At 30.5% G+C, this 23,585-nt stretch overlaps 1 protein-coding gene across 1 annotated transcript in view; it reads right to left on the bottom strand.

The window, feature by feature from the left end:
* Tmtc3 (transmembrane O-mannosyltransferase targeting cadherins 3) overlaps positions 1 to 23,585 on the bottom strand; it is a 47,950-nt gene that overhangs the window by 4,236 nt on the left and 20,129 nt on the right. Inside the window, exons 7-13 of the mRNA XM_015482955.2 lie at positions 20,199 to 20,451; positions 15,086 to 15,234; positions 12,836 to 12,956; positions 11,165 to 11,276; positions 4,463 to 4,566; positions 3,167 to 3,336; positions 1,299 to 1,525 (exon numbers count right to left, since the gene is read on the bottom strand). Of these exons, the coding sequence (XP_015338441.1) occupies positions 1,299 to 1,525; positions 3,167 to 3,336; positions 4,463 to 4,566; positions 11,165 to 11,276; positions 12,836 to 12,956; positions 15,086 to 15,234; positions 20,199 to 20,451 (1,136 nt within the window). The remainder of the gene's footprint in view (positions 1 to 1,298; positions 1,526 to 3,166; positions 3,337 to 4,462; positions 4,567 to 11,164; positions 11,277 to 12,835; positions 12,957 to 15,085; positions 15,235 to 20,198; positions 20,452 to 23,585) is intronic.

The raw sequence follows: 23,585 nt of genomic DNA on the forward strand, positions 1-23,585 counted from the left end.
AAAAATCGTTTCAAAGTTAAGAATCTACAAGGAAATATCAAAGGAAGAATACAGAATTAAGAGGACAAAGGTGTATGATTTCCCAAAAAAGACATCAATCTTGATTTTGTTAAATTATGACTTTATATTCTGAACAAGTTACTTAACATCTCTGGGTTAACTTACTGAATTTTACAAGAATTACTATGATATATATGTAAAAATGCCCAGCAAAAAGTAACTTATTGTTAAAAATGTTTCAGAATTATTAACTCAGTTTTCTGGCATATTATTTCAAAATTTTTAGGAAACTTCAAGGGCAAAAATAGACCATTATCTATTAGGCTTTAAAATTAGGATCTGAAAAACAAATACTTACTGAGATAATTTCTATTGCAAATAAGATTTTTTTCAGTTCTACAACTATACACTTTAGGGTGCAATCTTATATTGTATAATGAGCAGCCTTCATGATCATTATTTTACAAACCATTAGTTTTACTAAAAATTATACATTTTTGAACACCAACCATAAACTCTGTTCTTTTAATTCACAACATGATGAATATGGAAAATTTGAAAATAAATCACTAGACTTCAGTTACTAATGTAGCTCTATGAAGTTGGGAGGAGCTTCATTTATAACTTAGTAAATAGAAGATCGGTCAAAGTGAGCATATTAAAAATATTATAATTTTACGATTCTTTCCTTTTTGTAAATGTTTTAAGAAAAACATTTAAGAAATAAACAGCAATTACAAATAAAAAGATCTTTCCAACATAAAGTTTAAAGAGATTATAATCATATATTCTGCCTTGAGAGGGACAACTAACATTTCTATACAACATACGGTAAAAAGATAGAAAATTATTGTGATTAATAATTTAGTTTTGCAGGATTGTAGGAAATATAGGAAATTACAATAATACCTCAAAAAATTAGTAAAACTAGATATAAAAAATATAAGTATTTTATCTTGTAAATCAAAGTAAACTCTAATGTTATTTATATGTTAAAGAGGTTATATTATGTTTACATGAATAAATTAACAAACACATTAGATATTGTTTAACAGACTGCCTAAAAATTAGTCTTAACACATACTGAAAAATGAATAATTAGTATTCTCATGTCAGTGCATTTTACTTGAAAAAGAGTCTAAAGTAAAACTCAAGTATTTTAAATATTCTTACTATGTCATTTATATACAATTTTGTTATAAACTACCTCTACAAAATGTTTATTATGGGTAATGAAGTTTAAGTTAATGTTTTACTGTGTATCAAATTATAATTATAAAAATATTGAGAAAACATACCTGATTCTTGCATTAGTATAGCAGAATTGAATAATGCTAGTTTGTGCTTTGGATTTAGTTCTAAAGCATGATTAAAGTTTCTTAGGGCTTCATTTGGTTCTTTAAGTTCAATATATACAATTGCCAGGTTGTACCAAAGATCTGCATTATTTCTGTCCAGTTCTAGTGCTTTAAGATATGCTTCCTTTGCTTTGAGAGGTTTATTCATTTTTAAAAGCAATTCTCCCCTGTGAAAAAAATTAAACATGAGGTTTATGTAAAACATTATATGTCAGTTAGTAGACACCATTTATTACAAGTTTGAAGCCTTTCCACATACAGCTTTCATTACTTCTCTTAACTTAGTCTCTTAAAAGTTCTCTTCAAAAACAAAAATAACATTTTGAAGCTGCTCTCAAGTCTGAACTCCATAGTTCGGCAAATTAGGCTGGATATATTTTCAAATATTATTACAGAAAGAAAACGTATGCTTGACTTTAGGTTAGATGTGGAGAGGCACTCAAAAAAGGGGAACAGAGGAAATCTATTCTTTGAATATATCTTAAAATGAAACAGACTTGACTACATTAGAAAAATGAGTCTAATCAAGTAATAATAATCAAGTGTGGGAGATCAGTATATTTTTCAGATAATGAAGAAAGCATTTGAAAAAGAAAAATAAATGTGATTGTAGAAAAATTACAGTTTTCAAATCTATGATACAAATCTCACTATACAAATGAACAGAGCATTTGAAATTTGTAACTCCTTATATTAACTTACTATCCTTAAAAGTACTCTGTAAAATGAACATTAAAAGGAATTTCAAAAAAGTTGATCTTGTAGGGTAGAAGGGAAATAGTGCCACCTGCAGATAACTAAGAAACACATCTAGAATTGGAGATCAGTTAGAAAATCATTGCATCAATTTTCTAATCTAGTTTCATTTACTGCTAGAGAACTTAAATTTAGTTTTGCTCAAAAATATTTTTACTAATATTTTCACTGAAACAACTTCTAAGAATTAATCTATTTTTTAAATGCAGAGATTATTGAATAATTCTTTATGGATAAACACATGACAATGAATACTGGATAAGGCTAAAAAAGAGAACCTCCAATTTAAAAATAAATTATATCTCAAAAAGTTAAATTCTGAATGCACTTTTTCTATAGAAACAGTGGTTAGTTTTCCTAGCCTGGCTGCAAAACAGAGTTTAACAGCCATTTTTCCCAAAGTATACAAATGATAACACCTACATGAGAAAGTACATAAGACTGAACATGTGATGTTAGAAAACTACCAAGGTTTCTTTGTGGTTAAAGAAATCAATAACCAGTCAAATCTCAAAATTTACTTAAGAAAGTTTCTGAGAGTTGAATAACAGAAGGTGCTAACAGAAAATATAAATTCTAGATATTTTAGATGGGAAAAAAAGAAAAAGATTTTGGTGATGATAAGAAAATGAAACAGGGGCTGGGGATGTGGCTCAAGCGGTAGCGCGCTCGCCTGGCATGCGTGCAGCCTGGGTTCGATCCTCAGCACCACATACAAACAAAGATGTGTCCGCTGAAAGCTAAAATGAATATTAAAAAAAAATTCTCTCTCTCTCTCTCTGTCAAAAAAAAAAAAAAAAAGAAAATGAAACAGAAGGAGCTTTTTCTACCCTTTCCTTCATATAAAACTTAAGTTAGCCATTTCAAAACAAGGGATTCCCTTGTCAATTTCAAATTAATTAAATTTGGTTGTCATTCTAAAATAAGCTATAATCTCTCTATGTATTTGGAGTCAAGTAACTAAAAGAAAAACATGCCAAATTTAGTCAAGAGGTACATGCAGATACAGCTTCAATCTTCTACATTGATGGCTCTAAAGTGAACTATGATACCTGCTAATGTAGGCCTGTTTGAAGTCTGGTCTCATACTTATTGCTTGTCGATAAAGTTGATCTGCTTCTTCTAACCGGGACTCATTTGCTCGGATAAGGTTGGCCAGATTGATATAAACATTTAGGTGGTTAGGAGCAATTCTAGCTGCATATTTTTTACCAGGAATAATCTGTTTAGAAGAAAAGGTATTTTCATTATTTGATATTTCAGTACCAAATAAAGATAAAAAGTAAGTTTTCCTAGGGGCTTATTTAAAGTAACACAGAAAACAGTAACATTATGCTGCCAGTTTTACTAATGTATCAAATTAAATATAAAAATGTGAAAGTGAACATGTGTAATATTCACAAAACGTAAAATTTTGTGGCAATAAAGGACAATTTTTCATTCATGTCAGCTAAATGCAACCATTGATAGCTTTTTATTCATATCTACTTTTTCTGAAGTCAGATAAATCAGATATTTTAGAGGCCAAGATTTCTTAAAAAATTGGCATCAGAAAAGGAAAAAACCCAGATCTCCTGCCTCTCAGTCCAACTGTACACTTTGTCAATTTTTTTTTTTGTCAGCAAAATATTTCCTGAGGGCAGTTAATTTTATTTCAGAGTTATACTTAAAACTAACTTGTTTGATAAATACATGTTCTAGTCAGTTGATTATTCAGGTTAAAAAAAGGTCATTACATACAATATAGATGGATCCAATTTTTTAACGAACACAATAAATTATCTGATTAAAAAACCTATAATAAGTATAAATTTAACATATCATTTTAGAATTGAAATAATCCTCAGGATATGTGGTCCAACTTTGTTTTTAGAAAATTTATTAAAGTATCCAATCATTAATATTGCTATTTTAATGAGAAATCTGCAGCACAAATTGTTTTCTGAACAGATCTTTCATCTTTGATACTATATTGTTATATCTGATGAATTTCTGCTTATATCATTCTAACAAGTGATTAAAACAATTTAGCAACAGAGACATTCTATTTTATCACTTATATTCATTTTTTGGATAGGAAAAATGTTGAATTTATTGCTTAAAGTACACAAAATCCTCCTCATATAGACTATAAGACTATAAATAGACTATAAAAATAATTAAACATCAAGTTAGCTAGAAAAGTAAATGTAATCATTTATAACACTTTCTATAGAAATAGAAAATTCTGTAAGACACCTTACTTTTTATATGAACAAACTGAAGAAAAAGATTTCCCATCCAAATAATACTATTCAACATGGACACAGAGGAGACATGACACAATAGATTAAATTATGACAACTTACTTGAGGCATTAGTGATTTAGCCATCATGTAAGATTCTTCAGCTTCTCTAGTTCTATTTAAATTTTTATAAGTTCTTCCTACATTCATGTGGGCTCCAATATCATCTAAAAGAAAAAAATCATTCATTGAGAGGTATAATAGTATTCAAGGTTACTGAGAAGACATGCTTCTAGAAATAAACTAGATAAAAAATACAAAAGAGGGAAACAGATCTTGCTTTTCCTCTGCTCTGAACTTTTTTCTTTTTTTTGGTAGTAGGGATTTAACCCAGGGGCACTAACACTGAGCCATATCCTCAGCCCATTTTATTTTTATTTTTGAGACATGGGCTTGCTAAATTGCTTAGGGCCTCACTAAGTTGCTGAGGCTGGCTCACACTTATGATCCTCTTGCCTCAGTCTCCTGAGTAGCTGGGATTATAGGCAGAGGATGCCACCATGCCTGGTTCTCTGAACTTCTTTTAACATAACTTGGTATACCTTATGATGAATGGTATACTAAAAAATCATGTATAGCAATGTGAAGGCAGAAAATGTATTTAACATGAAAAATCTATTTCAATCACTCTCTAAAGGGTTAGGAAAACATAGGTCATGATGACATTACCTTACTACTGTTCACTATATTTTACTATCTTATACTAAAGCTTATTTCTATTTCCTTAATCTCATAGTTTTGGAATTCAATAAAAAAATATGGTTCAACTCTGTAAGTGAAAAGGATCATCATGAGTCCTAGAATTAGCTCAAGTATTATAGCTAACAAATATGTATAAAAGTTAGAGACTAAAAGAATTTTGTGATAAGCTTTTTAAAAATTTGTGTGAATGTGACTGTAATGACACAATAATGGAATACAGGGTAACAGTATTACGTAAGATGCTGTGGCCCTTCTCTATTAAATGATGATACAACACTATATAATTCATGAAAAACTTATAAAAAGATTATGTTAACTTTGGAATGCCAGGAAATTATGCCTCATTTTTCAAAATGGAAAAATAAAATCAATTTTTTTTTCAGGGAAAGAAAAATACAGAAAAATATGAGGACTCAATGCATATTAGTTTTAAAAAGATACACTTCCCAGTAAATACTTCAAAGGTTTGGAACAAAGATAAAAGGAAGAGAGATCTTAAATTAGACAATTTTTATTCAACAAGGATATCTAACAGACATGACAAGGTTTCAACTGGTGAATACTACTTGCCTGTGACACCGACGATTTTGCAATTGTGGAATAATTCTCTGACTGCAACTCCCAGGACACATAGGGGCCAAGCATATCTATCTTGGGTATTCCCCTAGGAGGAGAGCAACAGTCCTAAGATCTTGCTACATTATGCTTCAGGTTGGCAACTGTGTGTACTGTATAAAAAATGGCAGATGTAGTATAAATTTGGTTTGAGAACTGGGGGATAAAGTTGGAGGTAAGGGAGTTTTTCATTTTAGATGTACTGCCCAGTCTTATGGAGTCAGTAGGGTTAAGAAAGCAAAAACAAAACAAAAAAACCTCAGGCTAGTTATTGCAATCCTACTTGCAAACTAGAATACCTGTTTTTAAAAAGTTTCAAAGGGAATTCTGCTTTACAGCCAGGAGTGAAAAATTATCTAATTATCAAGTGTGTATAAAAATACACAGTAGGTAATCTTTGCTTTTATAGAACTGATTTGTTTTTTAATTTTTAACATCAATTAAATCCACAGTTTTTGTTATAAAGAAACATATACAGTAAAAACGAAGGATATAAACATGAAAAAGTTATATAGTAATGAATTTAATCTAACAAAAAATTAAACGGGAAATGTATATAAAGAAAAATGTAAATAATGAGGTCAGCTGAGTACTTGTACTAAAATAAGTCTCAACCAGGTTTAGAAAAGAAAGAGGTTATTTACTTAAGATAAAAAAATAAAGCAAATTATAACCCACTGGAATTAGGTGGAATAATAAGAAGTTATTGCCATCAATGCAGACTTCAGACATTATAATAAAGTAGCTCCATTTTTTCAAAGAACAAAAGACAGCAATTAGATATCCTTTAGCAATAAAATGGCTACTTAGTAAGACTTAAAAAATGACATAATTTGTAAGAAGAATTTATAAGTTATAAAGTTAAAACATCCCAAAGGATTTTGGGAATAGTATTATTTCTAAAGTAAATTTAAATTCGAAAAAAGGCAAGAAGATGAAAAAAAATCAAAGATATTTAAATAACTAAGGAGCTATAGAGAAGTCAAAGCACAAATTTGTTTATCTGAGTAAATTATTCAAATCAAGCATAGCATAAGTTAGTCTGCTTTTAATTCAATGTAAATGAGGACATTATAAATCTTAAATGTACTCTCAGTCTGTCAATAACTGTTTTTCTAATAAACTCATATTTTTCAGAACCCTAGTTGGGTAGTGTTTCATTCCTTCTCTCTCCTCAAATTTCTAATATCTTATTTTCATCAGGGAAATGAGAACAGAGAGGAATTTATGACTCATCCCATTATCGATGCTCTCAACCAATCTGTGTGAATATACATACTCAGTTTTCCCTTCTATACCTCCTCTCTGATCTAAGACCAACCAATCTACTTACACACTGAATCATGTTCATTTTCTCCATGTGACTCTGCTCATACTATCTTTGTACTGCTAAAATCTCTGTTCTTTTATACAGTAAATCTCTTTGAAAGAGTTGTTTGTATAATTATTTGTACTTCTTCATTTCCAAGTGACTCATGGATAGAATTCAGGACATCCAAGAACTTGGAAGAGAATGTAATTACATTTTAATTTTCATTAACATGTATGAGTAAATTAGAATTTCCTTCAATTAGAAACACAGGCAAATCCTAATAAGTAGTAACAATACCTTGACTTTGTCATTTAGAAACCACAGATTTTTTATATGACATTACAATTGTAGATACTGTGAAATTTAATTTTCATTTACCATTCCTCTTAAATGACCAGTTATTAGAAGCACCATGGGCTTGCATGTGATCTCAGTCATCCTGTCTACATGTGATGTAGAAGGCAAATTATCAGGCAAATGTGTATGCCTGCTAATGCTTTAGCCAAAAGAATGCAATCAAGAATTCTCACACCGATGTCCAAACTATTTTGCTTCCCAGTATTCCCTGTCCACAAAATTATCAATTAAAAATAAAATTTATAAATATCTGGAAACTCCTAAAACTCTTTTAAAATTATTCCCATCCTGATGACATCAAAGTTAAAGTACAGGTCCACTATCTTTTCTGATTAAACAGTTTCAAAGATTTTTACTTAGATAAAAATGAAATCAATGCTCTCTAGGCAAAACAATACAAAACAAAACAAAAAAATTGGAGGATTCTGATGTATCTTAAGGGTAGATTATCCTTGACTTTTAAAAGGGTTTACAGTAACTGTAACTTTATTTACAAAACTGTGAACTGGGATTTTTAAAAATACACTTGCAATTATCAAAACAAGAAAAATAAATTGGTTATCTAACATAACATGCATGTGGTCTGATCAAAGACTATCATGTAATTTATTCCCATTGTATGCAACAAAAGCCTTCACACGTTTTTTTAATTGAAAGAGCCTTAGGATGTTATGAATCCCTACTCTGTGTGATTTAATGCTATTTCAGGGCTTAAATGATCATCTCAATACTTGTTACTATTCAGTCTTTTGGGACACAATCTAAGTCATTCTTTTTAGCTCTATCTTGGTTACATTCTCCCAAACTCCAATAACTATTCATAATACAGTGAAATAATGTCACTTCATCTGTCAAAGTAATCTATGAACATAGCAAAAAACAAACCAAACCACACAAAGAATAAGAAGTCTCTGAATATCACTTTCAACTTTTATAAGCTTTTTTATTCATAAATATTTCTAATAAACTTGATTACCTGTCCTCCTAAGTCTATGACTTATTAAAACAGTAATTGTGAAAGTGTGATACTTATGTCATACATAGAGAGGTTCAGCAAGTATATCTAAAAAACTATAAAGGTGACAACTGATAATGATGGAGAAAATTATTTAAAACTAAGTGCCCATACTTGCAACATTCTCTGATTAAATACACTGTTTACTAGATTAAATTGCACTTATACACATTTATCAACATACACATTTAGTCTTCAGAACAATGCTGAGACAAAAATCATTATTCCAATTTAAAAATGAGAAAAACTTTGGCTGAAGGGGTCTAAATAAGAGTCTCAAAGCCTGTGTAACCTGACATCAAACTTTCTCTAAATACTCCTAGAATGAATCTAAAAGACTTCAAAAGTAATGAATTAAAACAACCACATTTAGTGATTCTTGATTGTGTATAGGATGCTACAAGATAATGTAGGAGTTAAAAGATAAATCCAATGTTTTACATGCAATTTAATAAATATTTTGAGCAAATTAACATTTCAATAATAAAATATGGCACTACAGAGAATATATTTTTTAAAAAAGAGTAGTTGTAAGGGATTTTACATGAGAAATACTTTCTTTAGGTGGAAAGATGGGAAGGTAATTTAGAATAAGAGCCTATTTTTTGTAGGGTTATAAAAAATGGGTTATAAAAGATCATGTCTAGCAGGGATATGCTGGAAAGTAAATGGGAGGAAAGGGAGAAAGGAGAGAAGGTTCAAGAAGAATACAAACAGATCATTATCCAAAGTACACGTATGAAGACACGAATTGGTGTGAATATACTTTGTATACAAGCAGAGACATGAAAAATTGTGCTCTATATGTGTAATATGAATTGTAATGCATTCCGCAGTCATATATGAAATAAAAAAAATAAGAAGAATATAAACAGAGCCAAAGTAGAAGAACAGTATGTGTTCCCAATATTTCAAGAAAAACTAATCTTGATGAAAGAGTTATAGGAGATAAAACTGGAGGGAAAGACCAATTGTTCCATTTCTATAATCTTCTGTTAATCTTTCTCTCATTGAAACTTGGCTTTGTCTTGGAGACAAGGTTACCTTGCTTGTACCTATTCCAAGTGTTGACTGAGTTCTTTTTCTTATCCTTTGTAACACTGGGCCTGGAAGAAGATTAGATGTTCTCCTTGATCCCTGATGCCACTTGCAGACAATTATCAATCCTTTTAAAAATCACTCTTGTCTAAACATCAGGCCATTGAACTCTATTGTCCATTATCCCTCCAAGTTGCAGTCACTAGTCCCTGTGTGCATATTATAGTGTACATACTTGATACTGGGTTCCTATTGCTCCCTCCAACATCATGACAGTCAAAATTCTTAGCCATTTCAAAATCTATACAGATTTAATATTGTGGCCTTGATGCCTTTCTTCCAATGATTTTCACCTCTTTCTACCAGTTTAGGTTGCTCCAACAGACACAATCATACCTCCTAGAAAAAACTGGGGGCAGTACCCAGTACTCTGTACTTCTGTGAGGACACTTAAGGTGGTGGGTTACTTTTGGTTGTTAATCTGAATTGAAAGTAATGGCATTGGTGGGTACGGATCACATTTGGTACATATCCTATAATAAAGTTCTACACTGTTGAAATGTCAACTGTAGTCCCTACTGAAAATATTGCTGCTCTAGCTACACTCTGATACTTAGACCAACCATTCTTCAGATCTGTAATCTGCTGATCCTGTAACTATTTCACTACCACTTACCAAGTTTCTCATCTACTCTAAACCAATTTAAATTCTGTAACTCATCATTATAATCATTCCGTTCTTTTTTTTTTTTTTGCTTAGTTATACATGTCTGACAAAATTTTAACTCTTTTGAATTGAATTCTTCATTACCACTGTAGCTAAAAAGTAGTAGGAGAAAAACATGTAACTATACCAACTGGTTTAATTTTAAATTAATACTAATCTAAAGTAGGGTGTCAGAGTTGCCTGGCAATTATACTCTATTTTCCTAATCTATATAATAGGAAACTATTTTCCTAGTTTCCTTGATCTTTGTTTCTCTAAGTGTGATTTGTAGACTAAGCATCAATGGGAACTTAAGAGAAATGCAGAATTTTAGGCTCTATCTAACTCTTCATCAGAATATACTTTATAACAAACTCTCTGATTCATATATACATTAAGTTTATGAAGCAAATTCTTGGATCACTATTTCATATCTTTTCCTGTTCTTAGATCTCAAACACTTCTTCCTTTTTATTCTCTACTAATGATTTTACCTTCTATTTCACCGAGAAAACCGAAACAAACAAAAGAAAACTCCAGAAACTTCCTCCTTGTCATCTACTCTCCTGCCTCTTTCCACATCCATATACTGTGCCTTCTGTTACCACATTTACTGTCAGTACCAATTTGAATAAAATCCTCATCTTTAGCACCAGATCCTTTCTGGATACTGGGTCCCTATTGCTCCTTCCTCTCATCTGTTCAATATCATCATCTAGTTATTTGTCTTCCCACATGGCATTATTACTTTCCCCAACTGTACTGGATTAGCCCCAAAGGTACTTTTTTTCTTCCACTTCCGAATTGTCTCCAATTCTTCTTCTACTCTCTTAAAATCACTTCTACCAAGCTTGTACATCCAGTACTCCATCAAAAAGCACATTTCACTGTCATCCAACAACTATGTTAAAAGAAAAAATTCTCAAATATATAATATAAATGTTTTTTCCCCCCAAAATGTTGTTTTCCTTCTAAAAAAACCAAAAACAAACCATTCATCAATTTACTAATAATGCTTACCTGGCTGAACATGAGTAGCCTGTAGAAAGTATTTCAAAGCTCTCTCAAAGTTCTTTTCATTTTCCAGAGCATGACCCACATTATTCCATAATTTGGCATTATTTTTATTTACCTTAAATACAATTAAAATGAAGTAAATTACATATTAAAAAAATGACTCCAATTCACACAGATATTTGCGTGGTGTACTATTAGGAATGGATTGTTTCATAGAGATGTCCCTGGAGATGAAGTCAAATGAAGACTGCTTCACCATATTTACTCTCTTCTTCCCCTAATGATATACTAAAACCACAAAAGTCTAATTTCACCTATTTTATGTTATTAGAATTGTACTTAAAATTTTACATAATCAAAACATAGTGCTGTGTGAAAATTTCTATTCTATTCATATTCCTTCAAGAAAGAAGGTATTAGAATATGAGAATGTTCTTAAAACATTGTATTGATGACTTATTTTTATTCTTAACATGTTTAAAGCTACTTAAGTACTCTATTATGGTAAAAGGAACCCTAAGTTCTGAGTCAATGTGTACTTTTAGAGTTCTCAGATGTGCAAGGTATTCTTACAGGCAAAGGATGATACCCAACCAAGGAATTATCAATTATGACTATAGGTTTTATTTTTTTAAATTTTTTTTTAGTTGTAGATTGATACAATACCTTTATTTTATTTACTTTTTTTAATGTGGTGCTGAATATCGAACCCAGTGTGTCAAACATGCTAGACAAGTGCTCTACCACTGATCTATAACCATGACTATAGGTTTTAACCATTGTTCTGAGAGTGAGAATAAAGAAATTTTCAAAAAATACGGGCTCAAGGTTCACTTGTCTGCAGAGCTCAGGGAGAAGGTGGAACTACTGGAACTACTATTGTGGTCTAGAGGACAGTCATCTGTTATGTACAGTCAGCAATTCCATAAAGCTAGGCAAAAGAGAATAAAGAAATAGCCAAAATAAAGTAAGAATTATGAGATTTGAAGATGGGCACTGATAAGGAAGAGCTAAAATAATTCTTTGCTGATAACCTTTATAGAAAACAAATGTGTGGTTTTAAAAGAACTTTTTTTTAGATATTTATTGTCCATTCTATAAGAAATGCTTTACCACTACTTTCTATCAGTTCTGATCTTTTCCATATTAGTAACCATTGATTATCTTTTAGATAGCAGGATTCTATTTTTGTTTGTTGTGTTATTTTATTTCATTGAATCTAAGGCACATCAACTATAGAACTCACCACTATTTAATGAACCATTAAGAAAAAAAAGTCAATAATTAATTTAGAGATAACTTTCAATGTAAGATTTATGCTTGTTCCAGGTATTCAGGTTAGGAAAAAATGTGTACCCTTAGAACCAATGAAATTCACTACTCCTTATCATGTGGAATTCTAACATGTATGTAGCACTGAAAGAAATATTAACATACTCTTTGAATATACAGCCATGTACTATGTAGATAATTTGTTTATGCCATAAATAATATAAAGAACAAATTATTTTCAATAACTTTTTGGTAAATGACTTAATATTGACAGTTAATGTCTGATTAAAAGTAAAAACAGCTAAGAAATGGCTAAAAAACAAACAAACAAAAAACCTCTCTCTCTCTATATATATATATCACTGATGACATACTTTCCTGTGATTCTGAACCATACTTTACCTTTAAGGCTGACATGAACAATGTATATTCAGACTCCCAATCCCAATTTCTGTGAAGTGTTTTTAAGGCATGAGTAAGTAACACCATGGATAGACACACCCAGGACAGTTTTTTAAATACACTGTTTAAGAGACAAAAAAAAAAAAAAAATTATATCATCAAAAGCATTTAACTTTATAGGAAAGGTAAAAATATGCTAAATGTTCCTAAAGATAATGTTCCTAAAGATAATTCTAACAATCATCCAACTTTGTAGGGAACCAACACCAAAAAAAAAAAAAAGTATTATGAATATGACCTTGAAATCCAGTGTTCAATTACATGACACAGTTGTTCCTGTGCAGGAATAGTTCTACCTATCCAGCCATCCAGAGGTATTCAAGTCCTTTATATAAAATGTTGTAGTACTTGAATAACCTATGCATACCTTGTAGTATACTTTAAATCATCACTAGATTACTTATAATACCCTGTACAAGGTAAATGCTACATAAAGAGTCAAGAAAAAAGTCCCCACATGTCAATAATGATGTTACTTTTATTTTGAAATATATTAAATCTGTGGTTTGTTGAATCTGAAAATGCAAAACCTAGAGATATAGAGGACCAACTTTATACTGACATTTAACTCTTTCAAAAGCTTTTTTTCAGAATGACAGCAAATTAATAAATCTAGTTTTAATTGTGACTTTTTATATTTAGCATCCTTGGTACCACTACCTACAACTTGAATAATGCTGTGTTTATAAAGGGTCAATCTTACCTCTTGGCTATATTTAAAGTATGTTTTGCTTAAAAATTATACCATAGGCCATTACAACATTCTTAGAATAATTTTATACTTTAAAATCTGAACTGTCTATTAAAGGGCATAGTAAAATTAACTTCTAATAAAATAGATACAAATTACTTATACAACTTCAGGCTATTTGAGACTCAATTCCTCATTTATAAAAAGATGGTTATACATCATTAATCTCTATGATTCCATTTAGTATTAATGTTATCTGAGTTTGTGTTTTTGCTCCCATACCATGGTTCAATTTCTTATATTTTGAAAGATTCACTTAACCAGAGTAAAAAAGTATGAATCATTTAGAAAATGGTCATTGGAAGCAGTAAGATGTAAACCTGAACCAAGACTGTTGTTTACTAGCTATGTGATCTTGGGTAATTCAAGTAACTTATATAAGCTTCAATTTGCACTTCTGTAAAATAAAGTTAGGAAGTACTAAGATTAAATGAGAAAATAAATCTAAAGGGTAGACTCTTGGCAGATGGTAGGTACTCAAAAATCAGTAATGAGTATACTTGGATATATGGGTAGAAAGTAAGAGAAAAGGTTTGAAAGATGGTGGTGAAAACTGTAGATATGGGTGAAATTACCTATGAAGGACGTGCAGTAAAACGAAAGTGGCTATCACTCTGAAAAATACAAATATTCAAAGAGCACATACAGCAAGGAGTAACTTGATAGAAGTGAATGGATAGTGAAGATAATCAGGAAACTTTTTAGAGAAACCAGGGAAAAATTTTGGATGTAAGTACTTGGAGAAAATTTGCTAGAAAAATAATGAAAAGAGAAATCAGAATTTTTTGGGTTAGGTGACTAGAAAATGAAAGTGAGAGAAGTAAGCATTTCTATTTCAAGTTGCAGATCTAAATTTAATATTGTCAACATTAGTGTTTTTAACCATTAACAATTTGCTTGATTTGACAATTTTAGTGATACATATAGACAATGGGCTAAAACTTATTACAATAATCATTTCTAAGTATACTGTTCCTTAATAGTTTAAGGCAACTAGGAAACTAAGCTTATGATGAAGATAGTGATAGCAAGAAATTATGAATTGCCTATTATATGCAGTTTATATATATTGAGAACTCAATATGACTCACTTAAGAAGGATGACTATATGTTCATTGCATATGGAAGTGGAAATGGTCATTTGTGACTTTAGTTTCAATAATATCCTTGTTTTCAATTGGGTCTGACTCAAGTTTGTTCTGTCTCAGGCTGTAAAATAAAATTACATAAATATTGGGAAGAAGACAGAGTGAGTAGGTACTGTGGAGCTTTCCTAACTTGAATCATAGACAATGAGAAGAAAACATTAAGATGAAAAAACCCAAAAGATTAAAAAAGTATAATTTACAAAACTGAACAAAATACAGATTTAAAATACTTTAATGTCACATTTAATTCTATATTTAGCAAGCATTAAATGAACAAACATTTTAATTTACCTTTTGTTTAAAATTTTCTGCCACCCATGGGCTACCAAAATACAGAATCCCATGCTAGGAACATACAGTACACGCTCAGCAACAACAAATCCAACAGGAAAAAAAAGGTTTGATGCTGGAATAAATGGCAATGCCATTAAACAAAGTGCCTAGAAAGAAAAAGATAGTTTAATTTTATTAAATTAAAAAACTAAACACTCAATACCTAAATCCAAAATTTTATCATTTCATTTGGATAAATGCATTTGTGGACCATTTAAAAATGATAGTATGAAGAATACTAATTTAAACAGTAAGAAGACAATTTAGGGGTGGTATAAACATCAGGATGTATGTAAGCAAGATGCGATGGAAGTCTTAAATTCTGGAACTTATAACTGGAGGATATCTTTGAAAATAATATTCCTAGGTATATTGTTTAGGAATGATTATTTTCTTGAAATTAAAACCTGAACCTTTAATAGCATTTTAAATTTGAAAAGTATATTTAGCTACACTGTTTTTTCACTGTATTTTTTCTATGAGAAATATACTTGCCTAGTGAAATATAAAAAAAAAAAATGATCAATGGTAAATATTTACATCTTTAAGTGAAAACTGAAACTAGGTGTATCCTGTTAATAAAAAAAAAACTTTTTTGAAAATATTTCTAAAATGACATATTCAACTCAATAGTAAGAAAACAAATAAACCAATTAAAAAATGGGCAAAGGAGTTGAATATATTTCTCAAAAGCAAATATTCAAATGGTCAGAGATATATGAAAAAATACTCAAAATAAGAAATGCAGATTAAAATCACAATGAGATATCACCTCAGCCTAGTTAGAATGATTGTTATAAAAAAAAAAAAAAAGAAAATACACATAGGTAGGGATGGGAAGGGAAACTTTGCATACTGATGGTGGACATCTAAATATAACATAGTCATTATGAAAAAGAGTACAGAGATTATTCAAAACATTTAAAATGGGAATTCCATATGATCCAGCAATCCCTTTACTGGGTATATATCTAGATGAAATGAAATTATTATGTTGAAGAGACATATACACTCCCATATTCACTGTGGTATTATTTACAATATGCAAGAAATAGAATCACATTCAATCAAACGGACTGAATGGATAAACAGATTTAAAAAATCAGAGTACTTATGTATGATGGCAATATTGTTCAGCCTTAAAAAGAAGGAAATCTTGTTATTTCAACATACACCAGCCTGGAGGAGATTATATTAAATGAAATAAAGACAGGCACAGAAGACAAATGCTTTCACTTATACATGAGATCTAAAAAAATCCCACAGTCAGAAGAGAGTAGAATGATAATTGGTGGGGACAGAGGAAATGGTGCAGAACACAAAATTTAATTTAATTTACCAGAATAAAAAACTTTTTAAAAATTAAAAAAATGTTTACACATCTAACTTTTTTACATATGGCCAAAATAAACTGATAGGAAAATATGTTAAAAAATTTTCAACAAAATTACACAAGTTGATAACATAAATATGTTTTTGTAACTTTATTACTCTAAGAAACCACATAATACTGGAAACTGAAGACTTTTTATTCTATGCAAGAATTTCTAAAATTACAATACATATACTGAGATAAAATGTCATAAAAACGCTCAGATTTATTGCCCTTGTGAATATGGGATGAAATGTGGTTTTTTTAAATTATAAAGCCACAAAAAATTAGCACAACTGTGAAAAATTAATTAGCAAACTTGTGAAAGGATTTAAGTTTGTTTGTCATCAGAACATCTTTCTATGGGCATCTGTTTCTATGTTATTTCCCTGATTTGTTTCACAGTACCTAAATAAATAATAAGTTAATCTCCAGCTTCAGAAGTTTGCATCTTTTCTAATGCAAAGAACTGTCTCTTCCTTATCAAACTTTATTAGTAAAATATAGATGTAGAGATGCATATACTTTCTGCATGAATATTCTTTCATATATTATGACTTCACGTAATATTGAATCTGAGAAAAAGTACCATTCTCAAGCTGCTATGTATCACACTAATTTATGTCTGAAATTTCAGTATTATTAAAATAAAAACGTAAAGTATTTAGAGTGCACATAATTTTTCACTTCCTAGATATGCTTGACAAAAATAATTTTCCATTAATTCATGGTTGTTCTAAAGCAATTTCATTTGTAGGAATTAAAAGTGTTAAATTCATTCAGAGATGCATCTTAGACTGATTTATAAGTTACAAAAAAAAATCTCTCAGGAAAAGTTTATTGGTTCTAGGATAAGAAATGTGTAAATGTTAGTCTAATGACTAAACTCATAAGTTCTATCAAGTTCTATTTAATGCTCTTTATTAATGTATGCCAATCTAGTTAATTATGAATAATTTTTAATTTTCTTCTAATAACATACACTGTCTTGAAAAGGAAGGATAACAGAAAGAGCTATGAGTTTGAAATCAACCTATCACTTATTTCTTACTTAATAGAAAGTAAACTACTCTATCACCTTGAGACTATTTTTTCATAAATGAAAAAAGACTAACTACTTAAATTGTTGTGACACACATGACATCTTATTTAATAAGAGTTAACATGGTATCTGTTGTTGAAATTATATCTTTGCTCTATTGTTCCTTTGTAGAGATTTTCAGAAAATACCATTTAAAAAATAGTACATTTAAAGCAATTATACTCAAGGTCACAACTGTTCCTTTTCTAATGTACATAATACATAATTTATATAAATCTATTTCATTGGCATTATTCTCTTTTTTAAAAAATCTAGCTTATGTTACATATACCATCATTTCATTGGTCAAGCTTTAATTCAATCTCTCCTTTTTGTTTCAATCTTTCTTTTACCAGAACCCTAATTCTGAATTATTCTGACATTTATCTATGCTGTTTGTATTTGAGCAGCTTGAGTAAGTCCCAAAGCTGACTAGATTAATATCCTCATAAATTCATGACCATCAACTTCAAATTGATTCTTTTTTTTTTCTTTTTTTCTGTATCAGGGATTGAACCCAGGGCCCTTAACCACTGAGCTACATCCCCAGCCCTTTTTATTTTTTGAGACAGGGTCTTTCTAAATTGCTAAGTTGCTGAGGCCGGATCTGAACTCAAGATCCTTCTGCCTCAGCCTTCTGAGTCACTGAGATTATAGGGTGTGCTACCAGGCCCAGCCTCAAATTGATTCTTAAGACTGCTTAGAATTTCTAGGTTTCTGATAGGTGTTATTCTATTCTCTCTGAATGTTTGAATCTTGATTGCTCTTCTCAATCTTTTGACCCATTTTACTTTCAGCAGGCAACCATACTAATTTATAGAGAAAGGTAAAGCCATAAGAGAAAAATTCCTTCAATTTCTTGCTATTAAACCTACTAACATCCATATTCATTCCCATTTCCTTTTTTCCTGTAAGTTTCCTCCTTCTATTTCAGGTCAAACTTTTGCTTGGTATTTCCCTGCTTTTCCCTTCTACCATATGTTTCAACCTTTTCTAATCACCTATATCCTCTGTAGCAAAATTTAAACATGCTCTTGCTTATCCAACCTTAAAAATCTTCTCAGTGACAATATATCTTTTAAGCTCCACCTTTGTAGCCACAGTAACATGCAGCTAGTATAAACTGATTTAATCAACATTTCAACTTTATTTTTAAGCCAACTCATTAGTGATATCTCCTAACTTCTAAAAGATAGCTGAGTATTCAAATGAAAATGTTTCTAAGTATCAACCAATTAAGTTTTTCACCAATATTATCTTTACTTTTGTATTTCCAAATCAAGTCACTCCACAGAAATAAATTTCATTTAATTAACTAATGGATCTATAAGAGGTCAAATCCAACAGACATCACTTTTCAAACAGAGCTCACTTTTCTATTCAACAGTGTCTGTTAAGAGTTAAACATTCTGTCTTTTCTAACATACTTTCCTACTTTTCTGTTCCCTTGGTCTGTCTCCTATTCAAAATCTGAATATGGGAGTTGCTTAAGACCTAGTTGTAGGCTTCTCTTTTCACTCTACTCAGTCACCTTAACTATTCTAGGGGTGAAATAAGATCAGATACTCTAAGGCATCCATAATGAACATGAATTAACTTTTGTTCTACGCATCTACAATGGTACCAGCTAGCAAATATTCTTGAACTGAAAAAATCCTTGTTGACAAAGGTTGCTCTATAATCTCTCTAAATACAATCCTACCTACATTCTGGTTTCAATTAATTACCACTATGCTAATGAATAAAAATTTTATTTTCAACTTTGGCAACTCTTTTTGACATGAAGTACTGTTCAAAATCTATAGTAGGATGCTTTAAATAACCCTCACATTCAACATGTCCAAGGATGATGTAAACACGATCTCTCCCAAATCTTATATTCTCTCAATCAGCCATTGGCTTCAAATTTCTCTAGAAGACAAGTTCCCTGTAAATGGGACTTTATATTTCCTCTTATTATCATATTCTGTGTATAAAGTGCTGCCTAGTATGCATTTAGTGGCTATAGCCAGAAATGAAATATTTTTGAAGCAATATATTTTCTAATCTGTAGTAAATGCTAAGAAAATGTTATAGATTATTACTGTCTTTAATAATTAAAAGGAAGAGGGAAAATAACTACAGTGAGGAAGAACTGAGGGTAGAGAGGGAAAATTACAAATAAACAGTTCAGAAAAATGACAACAACAAAACCTTTCCAACTAAACAGGATTCTCTGAAGATAGCAAGAGCTATCTCAGGAAGTAATGAATATTTTGCTAATGAGAACTTAACATATATTTCTCTAGCTGCATATTTCATAGGACACTCTTCTCTATGAGAGGAAAACAAGTACACATATAAACCATTTCTTCACATGTATATAATCTAATTAGATAAAGCTAAGAGAAAATGAACTAAAAAAAAAAAAAAAGACACATCTTGATTTTAGTTTCCACCCAATTAGGAAAACTATGTGCCTGCTTTATAATTTTAGGATAAACTAAAATAAGTTTATAAATTAAACTTATTTGTTGACCAAGGAAAGACACTGCTTCAAAAAGATGTCTTCGATGAATTAAAGATAGTCTCAATCAACTGGATGCAACATTGCAGAAAAAGTGAAAGAAGTTTCTTACCATTAAAACAGTCTTGGAGGAATCACCAGGATATCGGAGACTGAATATTCCCAAAGCCCCCAGAAAGCAAAAGAAAGCAAAAGTAGCAAGATTTCGAATATCTAGAAATGACTCTATAAGTGGTATTGTTCCCATGGTCCAATCACAGCACAGCTCTGAAGGATTTAATAGAAGCCAAGCATTCACAGGAAGGAGGTAGTTGAAAGTTAGCTGCCTTGTGGGAGTTGGGCTTACAGCAGCTGGGTTATCAAACCTGTATAAAGAATTAAAAAAAAAAAAAAGCTACTTTTAAGAAAACACTTTTTAAACACAAATTTTATTCTACAACATATATAAATAAAGTATTGAATATTGCATAAAATCATTACTAAAATTCAAACTATCTGAATTATATGAAATGTCTAGTTGGGAGAAGTGATATTTATGAAGAATTACTTGAAGAATAAGCAGGTCATCTCTTTCTAGTTATTATTAGAATAATTCATACTACAATATGACATTTGATAGAATTATTTTCACTAAATCTCATTAAATGTTTTCCTACATAATACATTTATTTTAGAGAGAACTGCTAGTAGTTAGTAGAGCTAAATGCTAATTTTTATTAAAAAAATTAAGTTTTCTACACAAAATTTGGTTTTTTCCTTTCATGGACAGAGAAAACTGTATTACCTCCTAACTTAACCATCCTTGCTTTGATTATTAGGAAGCTAAAAACTAAATTTCTAGTAGAGAGTTGTAATTGTGTAGGTTTATGTAACATTCTAGTTGTGTTCTAACTTTTTTTTCCCTAGAATATTAATAACCTATATATTAGTTTATTTCTCTGAAAGTTGACACTTTGTTTTTGGATTTTTTTTTCCTGTGCTGTTAAGGATTGAATCCAGAGCCATGTGCATGTTAGGCAAGGCACTCTATTAACTAAGCTATTTCCCTAACCCCTTCATCATATGTTAATTATGTATTTTATTAGCATAGACTATTTCATGTAAATTAAATTACTTTAAAATAGTACATTACAAATGAATAACTTTAGATTTGTATGTTTTTATCTATCTTCCAAATCTTTTGGCAATGTCAAAATATAACAATAAAAACCCAATGTCATTTTTAAATAATTAAAAAAACAAACATTTACCCCTTAGACTTCATTTTCTTAAAATGTTAAATAACTGAGAAAAAGCACATGTTGAATAAATTTTTTTAAATTTTCATATTTGAAATCTCTATACACATGAAGAATAATAAATTATGTCAGTACTTGAACTTTTAAAAAATTTGGCATAAATGAATACAAAGCTTTTTTCCTATATTTATTCCTATATTTAGGATAGCTGACATAGAAAAAAAAGTTAACTTTAAAATAGATCAAATCATATTATAATCAACTTAAAAACAAATCATTAAAATCAGTTTCACAGGGTGGTGTAACAGAATCAAATTCATATACATGCACATGTACATATTTTTAAATGTTTATATTTAGAAAATATATATTTAATGCTACATGTTCCAGACACCAAGAGCCACAAAGACAATATAAACCACATTTCAGACTGTAGAAACAGACACAGAAAACAGTTCATTTAAATTCTCTAAATGGAGTAATAATCAGAATAAAAACAATGAAACTAAGGGCTAAAGGATATATAAAAATATATATCTACAATTCAATCCATTTCCAATACTGTTATACCTGAATGAGTTCAGTTTTATATGGCTAGACTCAGAGTTAAAAATTCTGCAAGTTGAAGTCATTCTTCTTTAAATAAAAAATAACACTGAGGTCAATTAATTATGTGAAAACACTATAAAGTTTTGGACTTAAAAAATTATCTGAAAAAAATTTATTCTATTCACTGCCCACAATGCAATGACATGGAAAGTACCCTGGCCTACGTGCTGGAACACCACTGGACTCAGCCTAAGTTCCATCATCATCTTGTACCAACTTAAAGCTCTATCTAGGTATTAAATTTTCACTAGGTAGGTGCAAGAAAATGATGGAACTCAGGCTGAGTCCAGTGGTATATCTGAAGTTGAGAAGATGGAGCTTCAAACACCAGAAGCCTGAGGAGCTCAGGGGTCTATAGTTACTTGGGTAGAATATCAGAGAGAAGAAAAATGATAAGAAAACTTAAGAGACTGCAGAACGGTCTCTGCTATCTTTCAGTATTGAGGAGTTCCTGCTTGAATATATATGAGAAGAACTGTCTAAGGTTAGTGGGCTGAATCATGTCTCCCCCAAATGCATGTCGATCTAAAACTTTAGAATATGGCTTTTTTTGGATGTGGAGTTTGCCAAAGTAATTAGTTAAGATGAGGACATATTTCAGTAGGCCCTAAATCCAATGACCATGTCCTTATACAAAGAGGAGAGGATAGACAGACATGGGAAAGAAAGCCATGTAAAGACAGAATAGATTAGAGTGATACAGCTACAAAATCAAGGAATGCTGAAGCTTGCCAGCAATCAGCAGAAGGTGGGAGAGAGGCAAGAAACATATTCTTCTTCAGTGCCTCTTCAAGAAACCAATTGTGCCAACATCTTGATTTTGGACGTATGGCCTCCTAAACTGGGAGGGAATACATTTCTATTGTTTTAGGCCATTTACTTTGTGATTGTTAAAATGATTTTAGGAAAACTAATGGGAAAGAACATTTTGAAAAAGGATAAAGAAACAGGAAGAGAAATGAAAGTCCCATAAAATTATACAGAGGAAGGAATGCCCTCAGCACTCATGTGAAATCTTCTTAATTCAGTCATTGGTATAAGTTAGAAAGATGTTAATGTGCAAAATTAGCTGATTCTAAAGCCTGCTGTGGTCCCACAAAGAGTTTAAAAGTAAGACTAGAAGATAAAACATTTTTTATAACTTACATGTATCCCAGAACAAAGCTCAAAAATATTTATATGGAAATACATGAAGATACAATTAATATATGGCATCTATTCAAAATTTACCAGACATGCAAAGAAGCAAAAAAATAAAAGTCACAATGAGAAGAAAATTTATTCAATATAAATTGATCAAAATGGCATGGATCACAGAAAAAGTATTGAAGGATAATAAAACAAAATAGATTATGTAGACATTTGAAAGACATTAAAAAAATTTGAATCAAGACTTCCTTCTAGAGATGAAAACAGTTTCTAAGATGAAAAATAACTAGATGAAATTAACAACAGATACACACACACACACACACACATGTGCGCGCGCAAAACACCTTCCAACCGCCCCCCCACCAACATGACATAATAATAATAAATGTTACAGAAGGCTAAAGATACAGGATGAGAAAGGATTTCTTACTGAAAATGTAAGCCAAAAGATATAGGGCAACATTTTTAGAATACTGAATGAGAAATAGCAAGTGTAGTAT

Source organism: Marmota marmota, unplaced genomic scaffold (genome assembly GCF_001458135.2).
Source record: "Marmota marmota marmota unplaced genomic scaffold, marMar, whole genome shotgun sequence".
Lineage (NCBI taxonomy): Eukaryota > Metazoa > Chordata > Mammalia > Rodentia > Sciuridae > Marmota > Marmota marmota.